Source organism: Canis lupus, chromosome 13 (assembly GCF_011100685.1).
Source record: "Canis lupus familiaris isolate Mischka breed German Shepherd chromosome 13, alternate assembly UU_Cfam_GSD_1.0, whole genome shotgun sequence".
NCBI classification, from domain to species: domain Eukaryota; kingdom Metazoa; phylum Chordata; class Mammalia; order Carnivora; family Canidae; genus Canis; species Canis lupus.
The window spans coordinates 46,874,954-46,890,780 of NC_049234.1; the positions used below are offsets into that span (position 1 = coordinate 46,874,954).

At 43.8% G+C, this 15,827-nt stretch overlaps 1 protein-coding gene across 5 annotated transcripts in view; it reads right to left on the reverse strand.

The window, feature by feature from the left end:
• LNX1 (ligand of numb-protein X 1) overlaps positions 1-15,827 on the reverse strand; it is a 174,853-nt gene that overhangs the window by 102,635 nt on the left and 56,391 nt on the right. For all 5 annotated transcript variants that reach the window (XM_038556092.1, XM_038556094.1, XM_038556093.1 and 2 more), the window contains one exon: positions 114-600. In XM_038556092.1, the coding sequence (XP_038412020.1) occupies positions 114-505 (392 nt within the window). In that variant the 5' untranslated portion in view covers positions 506-600. The remainder of the gene's footprint in view (positions 1-113; positions 601-15,827) is intronic.

Sequence of the window (15,827 nt, forward strand, 5' to 3'; positions counted from 1 at the left end):
GCAAGGAAGAAGGCAGAGAAAAGGCATCTCGTGGAGCACCCGGCCCCGAGGACAGCACTGCCCTGAGATGACAGGGATGCTCAGGTCAAGGCTGGCCCACGAGGAGGCCCTACCTTGTTTGAAAGTGCTGCTCCAGGTCACAGCGCTGCACCACCTCGGCACAGTACTCCGAGAACGGGCAGGTCACCATCAGCTTGTTGAGGAGCTTGTTGACCAGGATGCTGGACTTCTTGCAATGCTGCAGCACCACAAGCTTGCGGTCCACGGGGCAGAAGTCCTTCTCCACCAGGAAGTTGGTGAGGCACAGGGTGCAGTAGGTATGTCCACACGGAGTGTCCAGAGGGTCCAGCAGAGCTTGTAGGCAGATGTGGCATATGAGGTCATCGTCCACATCTTCTGTGTAGGCGTAGAAGTGGTTTTCCTCAGGGGAGTGGGCTTGGCCACACACCACACACAGGGGTGCGGGGCTGGGATCAGGGTGACAGGTGGGGTCTGGCTGGCTCATGGTCGACTGGGGAGACGGTCTGGCAGGAACCTGTCCCAGGAAAACAAGATGTCCTCAGGAGAAAAATCGAGATCCTCCAGGAGCCATCCAAAGACCTAAAAGAAGGACAAGAGAGATCATCTTTGTTTTCAGGGGGGCCTGAAGACTCCACTCACAATGGGCTTGAAGACTCTGTCACCAGTGGGCAGGGCCCCGCGCTGTGGTTCAGCAGGCCACTCTGGTGCCCAACATGACCTTGGACAAGGGACCTTGCCTCCTTACGCTTCAGTTTATCATCTGTCCTCGTGGTAATCATGTTTACCTCTAGCAGCCTCATGGTAGGGTGGCGGAAACCATTGGGCACTATCTGGGAAACGCCAAGAGGAACTCAAAGGAAATATGCCCTAAGAAATATAAATTGTTAGTATAATTCAATTAGACCAGTGATTTATAAAATGCTCTGTCGGGGGGCACCAGGTGGCTCGGTTGGTGAAGCCTCTGCCTTCAGCTCAGGTCATGATCCTGGGATCCTGGGGAGCCCCCTGCCCAGCTCCCTGCTCAGCTGGTCTTCTGCTGCTCTCCCTGCTTGTGCTCTCTCTCTCCCTCTCTCTCTCTGTCTGTCAAATAAATAAAGTCTTTACAAAATAATAAAATGCTCTGTCATTTAAGGACAAGAAGAACAGTTAACACTCCAATGGCTTTCTCTTATTTTTCTTCCCAACTTTCTCTACAACTCCAAAAATATAGGGCAGCAGAGCCTTCATCTCGACCATCTGGGAAGAAATGAGAGCGGCTGAGTCTGTTGTACTTTCCCTGCGCTGAGAGCACATTTTCTTCCCTCTGCACTTGATCCACCCAGCTGGTCACTTAGTGGTTATGGGGCTCTGGGGCTGTACTGCCTGGGTTTGAATCCCGCCACTGCGATGGGCCAGTGATTTAATCGGTATCTGGAAAAGGAGGGTAACAATAGCCTGCCTCCTAGGGTTGCCATGAGGATGAAATGAGATATGAGACGGAAAGGTCTTCCAGTTGTACCTGGAACACAGGAAGTGCTCGGCCAAGGTGAGTCACTATTTTTACATGTATTTGTTGAGTTCATTCTGTCTCCCGTCTTATGCAACTGACCTGGAAACTGAAAGCTATAGTTCCTATAAGGCTCTATTTCATTATATATCTATTTCAACCCAGTAGAGTACTATCACGCCATGTATTTTTCCCCTGGAATGAGAGTCCAAATAGTGGAGATTCTCACATTCCTCGTTAATACCTAGAAGCTTCTGGGAATCATTCAATACCTATTATTTGAGCACCAACCCTGAGCTAGGTAGTGAGCGAGGCGTGGAGGAGACCTTGAGGAGAGCTCTAGAGGACATGCCCTTGTTCTCCCGGAGGCCCTGTCCTGGGAGGCAGGCGTGAGCACCAGCAACTGGAAGCCCACGTGACCAGAGCAAACAGAAGTGTGCACTAGGCTACTCTGGGTCAACGCTCATGAGGATGAAGAATCCCACACCCTCTGTCACCCACCACCCCCTCGAGGTTCTTTTATTTTGGAAAACAAGCAGACTTGAGGCCTTCCACGAGAACATACAGACGCATGAAGAAGCCAACAGGAAGCCCGCTGCATTTGGAAAGGGCACAGCATTCCTAAACCGTGGTGCATCTTTTTTCTTTACCAAATTAAGTCTGAAGTTGTTTGTGGGAGCATTGCCTTATCTCAAAAAAAAAAAAAAATACATCGACTTCAAGCTCTTGTTGGGTCAGCTTCGTGTTTACATTTCTGCGCTGCGCTAATATGCCTGAAAGAACACTCTGGTCAGGAGGTTGAAGTAGAATGCCCCGAATGTGAAAACATTTAGAAATCACAGCATTTTATTTAGCATCAAAAGAAACCACAGAAGGCAAAGGTAGAGAGCACAGAGGGAGGGGGTCAAGTTGTTTCTGGTCAAATTTCATGGAAACACACACAGCTGCTATTTGTCCTCAAGGCTGATAGAAGGTACTGGAACCACACAGGAAATGCGTTAAGTGGCATGAAAAACACTCAAAAAGTAAACACGAAAATGGAAATGGGCCACCCAAAAGATTATCATCCATGATAGGGGAAAAAAGTTCACGTATTTTGAACTTTGACAAGAGTTTTGTCAAACAGCCCCACGTGCTTGGGTCCTGTCCATTCTTTCTCGTTGTGCTGTCCTGGAAAGCTACAGGGAATGCAGTTGTGGCTCTGGTTGTGCTGCTGAAAAAGCCAACTTCACATCTCTGGTCCATGCCCTTAGGCGTGCAGTGGTGGGGCGGGGCCAGATTTTTGGCGTTTCAGACTGTGCGCTGGAAAGTGACAGGTGCCTCAGAGTCTTCCAGGGGAGGGAAGATGGGAAGGCAGTTTGGGTGGAGCTACTTGCCTACTTCTCCTCCCCACCCGGTCCCAGCTCCATTTTTATGTCTCCGACACCAGTTTCCTTACAATATTCTGTTGGAAGAACCCTAGCTTCAGAAAAAGTAAGGAAAACAGCAAGCCACCGGAGTGATCCCACAAAATTCCTTTCAGAAACAGAGTTCTAGGACTCTGTGCTAATACAGCAGTTTTGCTTTGTTGTGAGTGGTTGGCTTTTGGGAAAAAATTTTTTTTCTTTACTTTCTAATAGTTTTTGAGCGTGTACCTTGGACAGGGCACTGTCCTTGGACAGGGGGCCTTATATAGACTATGTTATTTAATCCACTCAAATCCCCAGGGTTGTTGGGTTTTGTTTGTTTTCATTTGACAGATGAAGAAGCTGAGATGTGACATGGAAGCCACTTGCTAGTTAGGCCAAAGGGAAACAAAGCGAGAAGTGCTACCAACTCCAGTTTCTGTTCCTAACCATTTCGCTATGTTGTGTCCCAGCATCTTTCCTGATCATGACTGGTCGGAATTTAACCAACCGAATAAAAGAGCCCCAGAAAATTAGGTTTAAAATCTCTTGAGGTGGGATCCCTGGGTGGCGCAGGGGTTTAGTGCCTCCTGCAGCCCGGGGTGTGATCCTGGAGACCCGGGATCAAGTCCCACATCGGGCTCCCTGCATGGAGCCTGCTTCTCCCTCTGCCTGTGTCTCTGCCTCTCTCTCTCTCTCTCTCTCTGCAACTATCATAAAAAAAAAAATCTCTTGAGGCCCATTGCTAATAGGTTTGTCCAAGGCTCTGATTAAGAATATTCCTTGACTTATACTGACTGCAGAAATGCCTAAGACTGAATGAATGGAAAGGGCAAGCAAAAATGGTGGGTTCTAGCTCTAACCCCAATGCTTTTTTCTTTCCTTTTCTTGGTTTACAAAGAGAAATTTGAATTCCATGGCACTTGTCCATTGAGTACACCAGATTCTTAACATAATATTAATGTAAACAGTCATGTATATATTTTCCAACTTTGCTTCAGACTAAATAAAAACTACACGAATAGACAGAGATTATGAGAGAATTGGCCAAAAAAAAAAAAAAAAAGTGGTTTGGGCTCTAAAGAAAGAACTAGGTTGCCTTTAAAAATTATGATTAATATTATTTGAGGTTTCTTATTTCTAGTTTACATTTAATCAACGTGTATGATGTATCATGTTTTTAAGACATATGTGTGCCTTGCTGAACAGATAAGAAATTATCCAAAATCATTGTGGCTTAAAAGGTAAACTCTTGTTTTCTTCCAAAAGTAAGTGAGAAGGCCCATCAGCTTTGAGCTCGTTCATGTCACGTAGCTTGCAATTCTGGTCCTGGTTGAGGTAGGGAGACAATCTGGCTTTTTTTTTTTTTTTTTTTTTTTTTTAGTTTGGAGAAAGAGAAGGGAAGTGGATTCCGTCCTTGGGTATGTGTCTGGAGCAGGGGGTTGAATACGCTTCCTTGGTAGAACCCTATTCTATTGTAGCTTTGGAATGATCTTCTCTGTGTCTCCTGTGATTTGGGGCTGCAATAGAAGCCCAAGGTGACTTTTAGAGATATGTGTAGTTTGCCAATGTCATGGTGAGAAGTGACAGGAGAAATAAAAATCTTCATCTGTGTCCCTCCTCTCTGCTCCCTTTCCTGCTAACTTTACGATCACACCTAAAATGTGTACAGAGGTTTTTTTTTTTTTTTTTAAACTAACTTTCAAATTCTAAACTTCAGCAGCTGACAGCAAAGACACATTCCAGAGCAAATGTGAACCAGCGCTGTGACCGAAAGGGTCATTAGAGGTCCTATGGTTTACTGTCATCTGAACTAAAAATCCAATAGTCTTAAGAATAGCCGTTGGGATTCAACCTGTTTGGAAGTGGGAATATTTCTGCATGGCATAACCTACTAGAACAATGGGGTCCTGATGGACTAGTGTCCTGCTAATTCTCCTTTAAATGCACGCTGGCTTGATAGAAAATGGTTCCTGGAGATAAACCATGTAGTGCACTGGAAAGATGGTGAGTAAACATACCATTTGGCAGGCTGCACTGACGTTTCCACAGTTTCCTCCTACTGAAAGGACAAAGACTTGACTCCATAGCTTCTCTTGAATTGCTACATGAGTCACAGTTTTACAACAACAGTAATGGGACCTCACATTATTAAAAAGAATTCATCCTCATAGTCAAGTTGGCAGTGTGTCCCGCACTGGGACTTTGACCTTGACAAAGATGAAATGTTGAGCCCATTGAGCTCTTTGTGTTGAAAGGGAACTTGAGAGAAGGTTCCTAAATGAAACAGCCCTTTACTACCTTCTAAAATAGATCATCCTGCTTTGGAGAGCTCTAACTACTAGAAGAGACAGTCTGTATATAGTATAAAAATTTGCCTCTCTAGAACTCATGCCTCCCCACTCCCACCCCCACCCCCCCGGGCATGGGTGCCAGTATTATCCTAGGAGCTATTTAGAATATGTCACATTCAAAAAAATATATGTCGAATTCCTTAAGTCCTTTAATTGTTTAATTGCATTTCCCCCCACCCCCCCAGGTCCAGCAGCCTTAGGCTATCTGGCATTCCTTTCAGTTTCCATATACTCTGTGACGCTGACCATTCTCCTCTGCAAACTCCCCAATTATTTAGTGTCCCTCCTACAACGTATGTGTAGAATGAACCCCCCAAACTCTAGGACAGAGTGAAATGGAGTAACTGCACGCATGCCTAAGGCAGTGGCAGGCCACTGATATTGTAATCCTGGCCTGCTCCAAGCCAGATACTGCCCTGAAGCCTGGGGAAAGCTATTAGCAATTCCTGAGCACAGAGGGGAAGAAAAAAATCAAGGGTAATAATGTAGAAAAGTAATGGCTAGGGACACAGTTTAGAAAATGCAAAGATATTTAGTGGCATTAGATGGATTTATATAAACAGAAATTCCTCAGTGGCTAAAGAGTTGAGTATTAGAATCCTCAGCGTATAACCCAATCCCAAGAATGAGTGGTATTTGGGGCTTTGGACTCTCCCATTCATCTGTAAGCATTCCTATATTCTGATAAACCTTGCTGTTCTAACAAGGGAAAAAGAGAAATGGAAACCATTTCAACAAATGGCAAGTCAGAGAGCATTTTTTCTTTCATCCAAAGCACAACATCTATTAACACTCACTGACATTACTAATCAATGAAAAAGTTAAAGAAGTGACAGGCCAAGGGCAGCTGGTGGAAGAACAATGAGATGAGGTGAAAGTCCTGGAGCTCTGGATGCTCGAAGGAAGGAAGGAAGGATGGAAGGAGAAAAGAAAGAAAGGAAAGAAGAAAGGAAGGAAGAGAAAGAAAAGAAAGAAAGAAGAAAGAAAGAAAGAGAGAAAGAAAAGAAAGAAAGAAGAAAGAAAGAAAGAAAGAAAGAAAGAAAGAAAGAAGAAAAGAAAGAAAGAAAGAAAGAAAGAAAGAAAGAAAGAAAGAAAGAAAGAAAGAAAGAAAGAAAAAGAAAGAACAAGGTGCATAAGTGCTGGAAAAGGAAAGTGTCTGAGGAGGTGTCCTAGTCTTCTGGGACCACTAGGTGAGCAGCTCACCAAAGGACTCATAAGCCAGAGTAAGAATTTGCTTCACATGAAAGGACGGAAGTATAATCTAATGCCAGACCTCAAAATGTTCACGAGATAATTGAATCCTGCAAGAGCTCTGTTTTGAGAGCACATCAGTTCAGTGACAAACATTCTCTCCAGCAGGGACTCCGTGACTATGTAAACAGTGTGGGGCCCTGTCCTACTGTAGCTGTGTTGCCTCATAAATTCTGCTGACCTATGTAATGTTGTTCAAAATCTCCTAATCCCTTCCACCACCCCCAGTGTTTTACATAAACACGTAAAGCCTAAGAACCTCTATGCTAGATCATTTCTGAGGGAACTTTCAGCTTCAGGTTTTTTGAGGTTGAGGTTTTTTGTCATTGATGATGCTTTGAAATTTGGATGAAGCTACTAGGGCAGAAGGGTTATAGAATTGAGTTCAAACTGGTCATCAAGGCCACTCCGCAGTGCAGAGATCCCAGTCACTCAGGTACACCGTCTCCTGGACCGTGAAGACCAGACATAGACTCATGGGGGAACCGAATTGAATAGTGCTGGTAAATTCTTCACATTGGTGACCTCATTTCTCTTTCCAAAATAATTACTCGTTGCTTTGTTTGTCTTACCACTGCTCTGGCCCGGCGGAACTCCTAAATTAGATTTTTAAAAAAATTTTTTTTTATTTATTTATGATAGTCACAGAGAGAGATAAAGAGAGAGAGGCAGAGACACAGGCAGAGGGAGAAGCAGGCTCCATGCACCGGGAGCCCGACGTGGGACTCAATCCTGGGTCTCCAGGATTGCGCCCTGGGCCAAAGGCAGGCGCCAAATCGCTGCGCCACCCAGGGATCCCCTAAATTAGATTTTTGTGGGGGGCGGGGAGTGATCATCAAAGTTAGGGCAAGCTCTTTCTCTATTAAACGAAGTAAATTTGTAATTACGTTTTAAATTATAGATAAATTGTGTGAAAATTGGAGGTATCAATTATGTGCCATCAATTTTTATACATATCAACTGTGACCTAAGGGACATAGGAAGATGGACAAATGCTCTGTGGTCTATTCCTTAGCTTACAGGCACATCAGTAATAGGGAGGAATTCAGTGCTTTTGTGGCCTGAACAAAAACCATCACACATGGGATGAAAATTATCTTTTAGCCAAAAGGGTTTGAAGAGAGGGCTTTGGAGGCAGCGGTGCCATATATATACATTGCAGAGGAAAAGGAGAGGGAACAGAAAGAAGGCAGGTGCTTACAGACAAAGGTCAGGGTTAGCTTTGATCCTTCTTAATATCTAAATCAGTGATTTCCAAGAGGGAGCAAGCAATTCATTAATTGGATCTGTGAATGTTGCCTACACTAGAAAGGACAGAAAAAATATACATACAAATGGTCTTTAAGGAGGTCGAAATATCTTCAGGAAATTAAAGGGGAATTGAACGTAAAGGAGACAATGCCTGGAGTCCAACAACTGAGAACATAGGCTGTAAAGTGGGAAGAACAAGGGAGGCACTTAAGTGAAAAGAATCCCAAGTGGCTAGCAGATCTGATACAAGTTTTAGTAGCCCAGGGAAGATCTTTTACAAGCTAGCTGGAGAGCAGCTTTGCCTCTCTTGACCAAAGATTTACTGCCTTTCCCGTGGGTGTCATACTTGGGTTTGTTTGTAAGGACTCTGTCCCAGAAAAAAAAGTCCTTCCATCTCTTGGGCTATCAACATGGTGAAATGGTGTTGACCCCCTGCCAACAACAAAAATGAAGGCAGAGTATTTTGCATTGACCAATGGCTCTGGTCATGCAAATAATTTCCATAGGATCTTGGGAAGAGCTAGTGCCAGAGGAGAAGCATGGAAAAGCAGGCTTTTCCACCCAGGGCTGAAAAAAATATGCAGGAAATGATTTTTTTTTTTTAACAGAGAACAAAGTGTTATAGAGTGAAAGACAAGGTGAAGGAAGATATTTGAAGTCTCGGCATTGTTTCTGCTGTGTTTCAATTCTATATATGTTCACTGATACCTATTTATTGCATGCTTGGTCTTTGTCTTAAATTCTGTGGGAGCTCCCATAGGGAATTCAATTTTATCTTCTGTGAGTTCAAGTCTAATTAGAGAAAATGGAGCTTACATATAGGAAAAAAAATAAAGCACTGCAAAAAAATACACAACGAATATGGCAAGGAGTATGATCGGCCTACCCCTACCTCATTCAAATAGGAGCCAGGGACAAGTTTTGGAGGAAAAGAGTTAAGAGAACAGTATCATGTGACCCAAAATGGTCAGAAAAGCTCATGGAATAGTTGGGTCTCAGGGTAGATCATCAAAGATCAATGGTATTTGGACACGTGGGAAGAAATTAAGGTAGGGTAAGAACCTGAGCAAATCCCCCAAAGAAGAGAAATACACATACTAGTATTTGGTCACATGATGATCTATATTTGAGATTTTAAAATTATTTATTAAGAAATCAGAGGATTTTGAGTTGGGTAAGAATGTTAGATTCTCCCCAAGTGTAGGAATCCTTTTATGGGATTGGCCTATCAGCTTCCACTTGAAATACCTGCAATGATGGGGAGGGAGGGAGCTCATCAGTTTTCCAACAGCTAAATGCTTTCCTTTGGTTATTTTGTCCTTTCAGTGTCATGTAGTTCACATTCACTCCCTCAAAACATGGCGGCTCCCCCAAATTAAAGAGAAAATTGGTGGTTTCTCTCTTGTCTTTCTTTTTGTCTCCGGTTCTTCTAGCTGTCTTCCTCAGTAGTCAAGGTGGTGATAAAACATCCACCCAGGATGCTCTCTGGTTTGTTAAGTTCCCTTTGCAAACATGGCACCTGGAAGTGGACCCTTATCTCGTTGTGGTTTGATGGTTCAGTAGAGTGGTTGCTTCCCTAACCAAGATACTACTGGTCTTTTCAAACAATATAAGGTGGCCTTTACTAATTGGCTTTTGTAGACACATCACACTATTGACTGAAAAAAATTAATAGGTTTTTAGATCATAAAACACTCTTGTGTTTTGAACATAGAAATAAATAATGGTAGTGGTGAAGGCTGCCAAATCTAATTCTCTTTATCTTTTTTTGAACATATTTCAGCCTCCATGTGGACAAGAAATCACTCTATAAGTGGTGAGAGAAGCTTGTGTATACGAGTGCCAATAAATTTTGTTGTGGGGTGTAGTGTTTAGAATGTTGACCCCCTCCTCCTAAATATCTTGCCCCATTCTAATCCCCAGAACCTGTTAATGTGACCTTATTAGAAAAAAAGGTCTTTGAAGATGTAATTGAGTTAAGGATCTTGACATGAGACTATCCCGGATTATCTAATTTACCTTAAATCCCCATGACAAGTGTCTTCATAAGACACAGAAGAAGAGAACACACACCCATAGGAGAAGGTGACAGGAAGACCGAAGCAGAGGTTGGAGTTCGGTAGCCACAGGCCTAGGAATGCCTGCAGGTACCAGAAGCTGGAAGAGGCAAGGAAGGATTCTCTCCTGGAGTCTTCTGAGGAAGCAAGATCCTACCAACACCTTGATTTTAAACTTCTAGCCTCCAGAAATGTGACAGGATAAATTTTGTTGTTTTAAGCCACCAAGTTTATGGTGATTTGTCACAGCAGCCTTAGAAAACGAGCACAGAAGGCTATGTATTTCCAGGGGCATTCCCCCAGGAATGGGGTAAACATCCTCAGTGATCCACATGAACACTACATAGCTACATAGCTTAGGGATATGGAAAATATGTTGGGATGGCAGCCACTGAGACTGCTCCATTCTTAAGGATGGTAGTTCTGCCCTCGTTTAGAAATGTTGTAATTTTCTCTTAATCCATTGCTAAGTTAGAATACAAATATCTGGGCAGCCTGGGTGGCTCAGCAGATTAGCGCCGCCTTCAGCCCAGGGCGATCCTGGAGACCTGGGATCAAGTCCCACTTTGGGCTCCCTGCATGGAGCCTGCTTCTCCCTCTGCCTGTATCTCTGCCTCTTTTTCTCCGTGTGTCTCTCATGAATAAATAAATAAAAATTTAAAAAATAGAATACAAATATCTTCAGTGATGATTGTTAAGCCAAATTTGCTAGGGCCCCTGGACAGGAAAGACTACAGATAGACTAGCTGAGTGTGTGTGTTTTGTAGAACACTTAATACACATATAACAATGATACTTAATGAAGAGTTTGAAAACACCGGGTGACTCATATATTAATTTGAGTACTCAGGAGCCTAAGCATGCAGCGCTCTATTCAAAAAAGGCCACGTGACTGACAAAAGCAGTCATAAGCAAGTTATGCAAATCATCTCACAGAGAGCCATGACATGTTGACACCTCACCATCATGCATGTGTTCTTGCCATGGACTGTGCCAAGAGGCTATTAAAGAAAATTCCTGGAGAGTTTCAACTCTATTGTCGGTGAAGTCTTTTGCGTGCCCGTGACAAATGCATCAAACATAAGGAGCAAATAAGAGTCACTGGAAAATAATGGTGGAATTTAAATCCACACATTCCAAGGCACAAATGAGTGATGTAAAAAAAAAAAAAAGAAGAAGAAGGAAGAAGAAAGAAAGAAAACAATGCCCTGGTTAATTGGGACAGAACCTACTGCCATGTTCAGTACACATACTACTGTACCAGTGAATCTATCACATCAAAGAGCATGGCTCCAACAGCAAGGGGAAGAAGCTCTTTTAGAAGGACAGTAGAAGAAGGGTAGGGCTGAAAAGAATAGGAACGAAGAGATTATCATTAAAAACTGTGAATCTCAAATTTGGAGGTCATCTTGTCTACTCCCTGCCTGAGCCAGAAATCTCCTCTTCCTCCTCCTTTTTAGAATATAGGAAAAAATAAAACATAATGACTGACTATTTACTGAAAAGTTCATCAGGTGAAAGATAGTGTGCTAAGTACTTTATATGTTTTTTCTCATTTAATCATTCTAATACTGCTATGAGACCAATGATAACCTTCATTTCACAGATAAACACATGTGTTGCTAAAGAAACACGAATTCCCTTTGGCATTCACTCATGCATTTAGCAATACAGACTGGGCACATATAAATATACCAAATATACCCAAGAAAGCAATCGCCTTCAATGACAGGGAACTCAGTACCTCAAAAGGCAACCTACAGGATTTTTGGACAGCCTTGATTCTTAGAAAGTTCTTTCTTACATTGACCTGAGATGCATCTCCCTGCAACTAAGCAATAGGTCACTGTGGTGTCTGTGTTCACTTAGAACAAAATGAGAGAAGACGAAATGGTGAGTGTATGAGGTTTACAGGAGGCAACTGACGGTCTCTGTTTCTGATTTCAGCTAAGTGCAGTTTTTATACTTAACAACTTGTATGGTTTTCACATTAACCCTTATTCTTTGGGGATCCAAGGTGGCTAAATCCCATTAACCCAGGAAGAGAGATGTAGTCTTCCTTCCAAATAGTTTTGAAAAGCCCTTGATAGTTTGGAGGTAGTGTCAGAGGACCATAAATGTGCCACCCACATAAAAGTGAGTCTCTGCTATGCCAGCACATAAATAGCAGGAATAGTTATGTGTCACCACCCAGAGGTCCATGAGTAGTGAGGCGATGAGGAGGACACATTTCAGAGCCTCCCTTGTATGCCTCTCTTGGCGGCATCTTACAGAATGGCCTTTCAAGTAGTCAGAATCCCAGAAGACCCTATTTTCTCCACTCCGAGTGAGGAATTCACGTCCTAAAGGGAGACACTGGAAGCCAGGACACTAGGAATCCCTGCTGTAGGAGAATCCAGTTTATGTAAAAGACCAGGCATTTCGACTGGCAGCTACCCTACCCTGGGGCTCCAAGAGAAGCAAGATCATCTTTGTTCACAGCTTTTCTTTCTAACCCTTCGGGAGCCTTTTGGGAAATCTGTTTTTCTCAAAGAGTCTTCGGCCTTCAACTTAACTACTTGCTCCATCGTTATTATGTCCAAACTGCAGCTTGGCCTAAGAAGTCTAACTTCAACCAATGTGATAATTGCTTCCTACACAGGCACGCCTCGGGGACAGTTCGGGCTCAGTTCCAGACCACCACAACAAAGCGAGCATTGCAACAAAGCAAAGATCACAATAAGGCAAATACAATAAAGTGAGTCAAATGAATTTTTTGCAATAAAGCAAATATCATAATAAAGCGAGTCAAATGAATTTTTTGGTTTCCCAATGTGTATAAAAGTTATGTTTACACTCTACCATAATCTATGAAGTGTGCAATAGCATTACGTCTAAAAAAGTAATGCATATACTTTAATTGAAAAATACTTTTTTTGCTGAAAAAAATGCTAACCATCTTCTGAGATTTCAGGGAGTTGTAATCACAGAGCACAGATCACCATGACAAATACAATGGTAATGAAAAGTTTAAAATATTATGAGAATCACCCAAATGTGACAAAGGGATATGAGAGGAACCCATGCTGTGGGAAAAATGGCATCGATAGACATCCTGGAGGCAGGCTTGCCACAATCCTTCAATTTGTAAAAAACGCAGTATTCGCAAAATGCAATCAAGCCAAGGATGCCAGTATGTACTAATCTAACAAGAGTTTCCACGCATCGAGCACCTACTATATCGAATCCAATGAAACCATTTATATTGAATCTACATGAAACTATTTCAGCACTGGGTTTGGGAAATATTCCATTTTCCAGTGATGCCACATGAGACAAAGAGCACTTTGGGACTTATTTAGCCTGATAATTACATGGTGGAACTGGGTCTTGAACCCAGATAGGTCTCACTCTACCTCCCTTTATAAAAATAATACTAGCAAAAGCTCACGTTGTGCCAGGCAATCTTCTAAGCACTTTACACATTTTACTCATTTCATCCTCATAACAAAGGCCTGTTTTACAGCGGAGGTAAAGCGGGGCTAAATCACCTCCACAGGTCACCCTGCTAGTATAAGGGGGAGCTGACTTTTGAACCCAGGCAGTCAGATGCCAGAGGCCAAGCCACTATTCTAAAGCAGTAGCACTGTTCCACGAAGAATGAAACAAGACCCCTATTTCCTAGTGAGGCATTGTCTGCTCCCCTGCCAGCCTGACTCACTCACCTAGGTCTGCAGCCCACCTAGCTCCTGCTGTAGGACCCAGGCTGGTGCTGTATACCCTTGTAGCATCCCATTTTTGGGGAAAGGTAAGCAAGGAAACTGATAGGCAGCGAGGCTGGAGTCCTTCCCCAGGTTCCCCTAAGCACGCCAGGGTGGAGGTTATGAACCTCTGCCCTCAATCTGCTCATGAATGATGGAAACTTGCCTTAGCTTTTCAGGACAGGAGACTTAGAGATGCCTGGGAGGACTTCTGCTGCTCTTATGCAATGACTCAAGGTCATCCAAGGGCGCAGGATACTCCATTAGTGAGGCAATCATATCCAAGAGAGCCACAAGCTCCCTTCCTCAGTGCAGTGCAGCCTCTAAACCAGTCACCACTCCTCCCCAGCCTCCTCCTCTGGGTGACTTGGCACGACAACTCACCAGGCTGCGGCAAAGGGTGTTTATCTGCAAGATTAGAGGAAACCAAGCACCCAGTCTGCCCTGGAGAGAGCACAGTTGCAAGCAGAAAGGGCTGCCTGCTAAGTTAGATTACAGCAAACGACCACAGGACTTTTCTCCCCACTGCAGGCCCGTGGAGGACCACGTTTGGTGGGTCTGTCATGGAATGAGAGCTCTGAGGCGGGAAGGGCAGGAGGCAGAGCAGTGGCCAGCCGCTCCTGAGCAGGTCTGGAAGCTGGCACAGACCAATCCGCCTGGCTTGTGTGCATAGTCTAAGCGTTTTCCTGTCTCCTGAACTGTTTTCTTTCTCTGAACGGTTAACAGTGGAGTTAATTATGCACAATTAATAACCATAGCAAAGACTATCAGGGTTCCTAATGACGGCAACCACAGAAGATCTTTTATCTTGGTAGGGTCAGACTATCTCTGCCAAGGACTCAGGAAAATCCTTCAAGAATGGACTTTGCCTCTATTTGGCACCCAATAGACACCCTCTCCACATTCCCTCGTTTACTTCTCACGACCAGTGCGTATTATTGGGATTGCCTCCCCTTTTCCTGATGAAGAAACAGAGGGTCTGAGAAGTTGAGTCACTTGTTCGAGAATGTAAATGGAAGACATCGTATATTTTCCAATGGGGCCCTACTTATTGCAAGAGATGAAGTTGAACCAAGAGATGAAGTTACTCTAGGCAGGGAACCACTGTGGGTCTTTCACTTCTTCAGATAAGGCTTGGGTGTAAATTATCCAAGAGACCAACTACATTCTACAGAACCTGACTCTGCATTCCAGCCTCTGTCATTTCTTTCTTCTCTTAGATCTGGGGGCATAGCAGCCACAGCTTTGTTCCTCTTAGTGGCCAACGGACCCTGACCTACAGGGATGAAACGATGTATTCAATCATAACCTCCCTGCTGTGCAAAAAGCTAACAGACCACGGGGATCCACAGGGAGGGCATCCTGGGGAGAGATCTGTGACTTGAACGACACATGTCCCTCCAGAAGATTCAGGATCAAAGAGATCTTTTGCTTTCTTCTGCTGACAAAGCTCTGAATCAAGTGAGAAGACCAGCAAGGGACAACCCAGTAGCCACCATCCAAACACACCACTCAGGGGAAAAGAACAGACAAAGGTCAGTGAACAGAACAATTCAGGCCTCCAAGGTGTGAGAGAGAGACTGGCCACAAGGCCGGGGCGGATTCCCAGCGGTGGTGAAAAGCAACTGGTCGGAGACCAAACCTTTCTAAGCTTGTTTCAATGTTGACTTCCACAGAGTGGACACGCACTCTGAATTTCTGGGTGGATGAGTATGAGCAGAACTCCCAACAGGCTGTTCCTCTGCAAAGGTATTTGTGAACTGAAATCCTCCAAAAAGTAGCTGAAGAAGGAATCCAGAAGGAAATGCCCTCTAGCAGGTTGATTTCTCCCTCCACTTTTTTTTGGGGGGGGGGGGCGTTGAGAGGGAAACGACTCATTTTTTTTTTTTTCCTCCAGCAGGAGACTGGATTAATTTTCCCTTCTCTAAGGACAGCGCTTGGGTGTAGAGAGTGGCTCTCGGGCTGTCAAGAACAGAAGTACAGACCGAGTGATCAGAATTAAGAAAACGAAAATGGATCCTAGAGCTAAAATTACTTAACAGCAACAAAAAAGTCAGGTCCTGGCAGAGCCATCTCCTCGGTATACTTGCTATCAAGAGAGAAGAAAGGGGAAGAGTTAAAACAAAAACAAAAACAAAAACAAAGCAGACCTGAAGTTCTATCCATTCTTGGAAGCTCAGAGGAGAAAATCTTTCCATTAACCAAAGGTCAGCAGGCAGCCAGTCCAGGTCTGGATGTAAACAGTTCTAATCCAGACGCCAAAGTAGTTGACAAAGAACAAA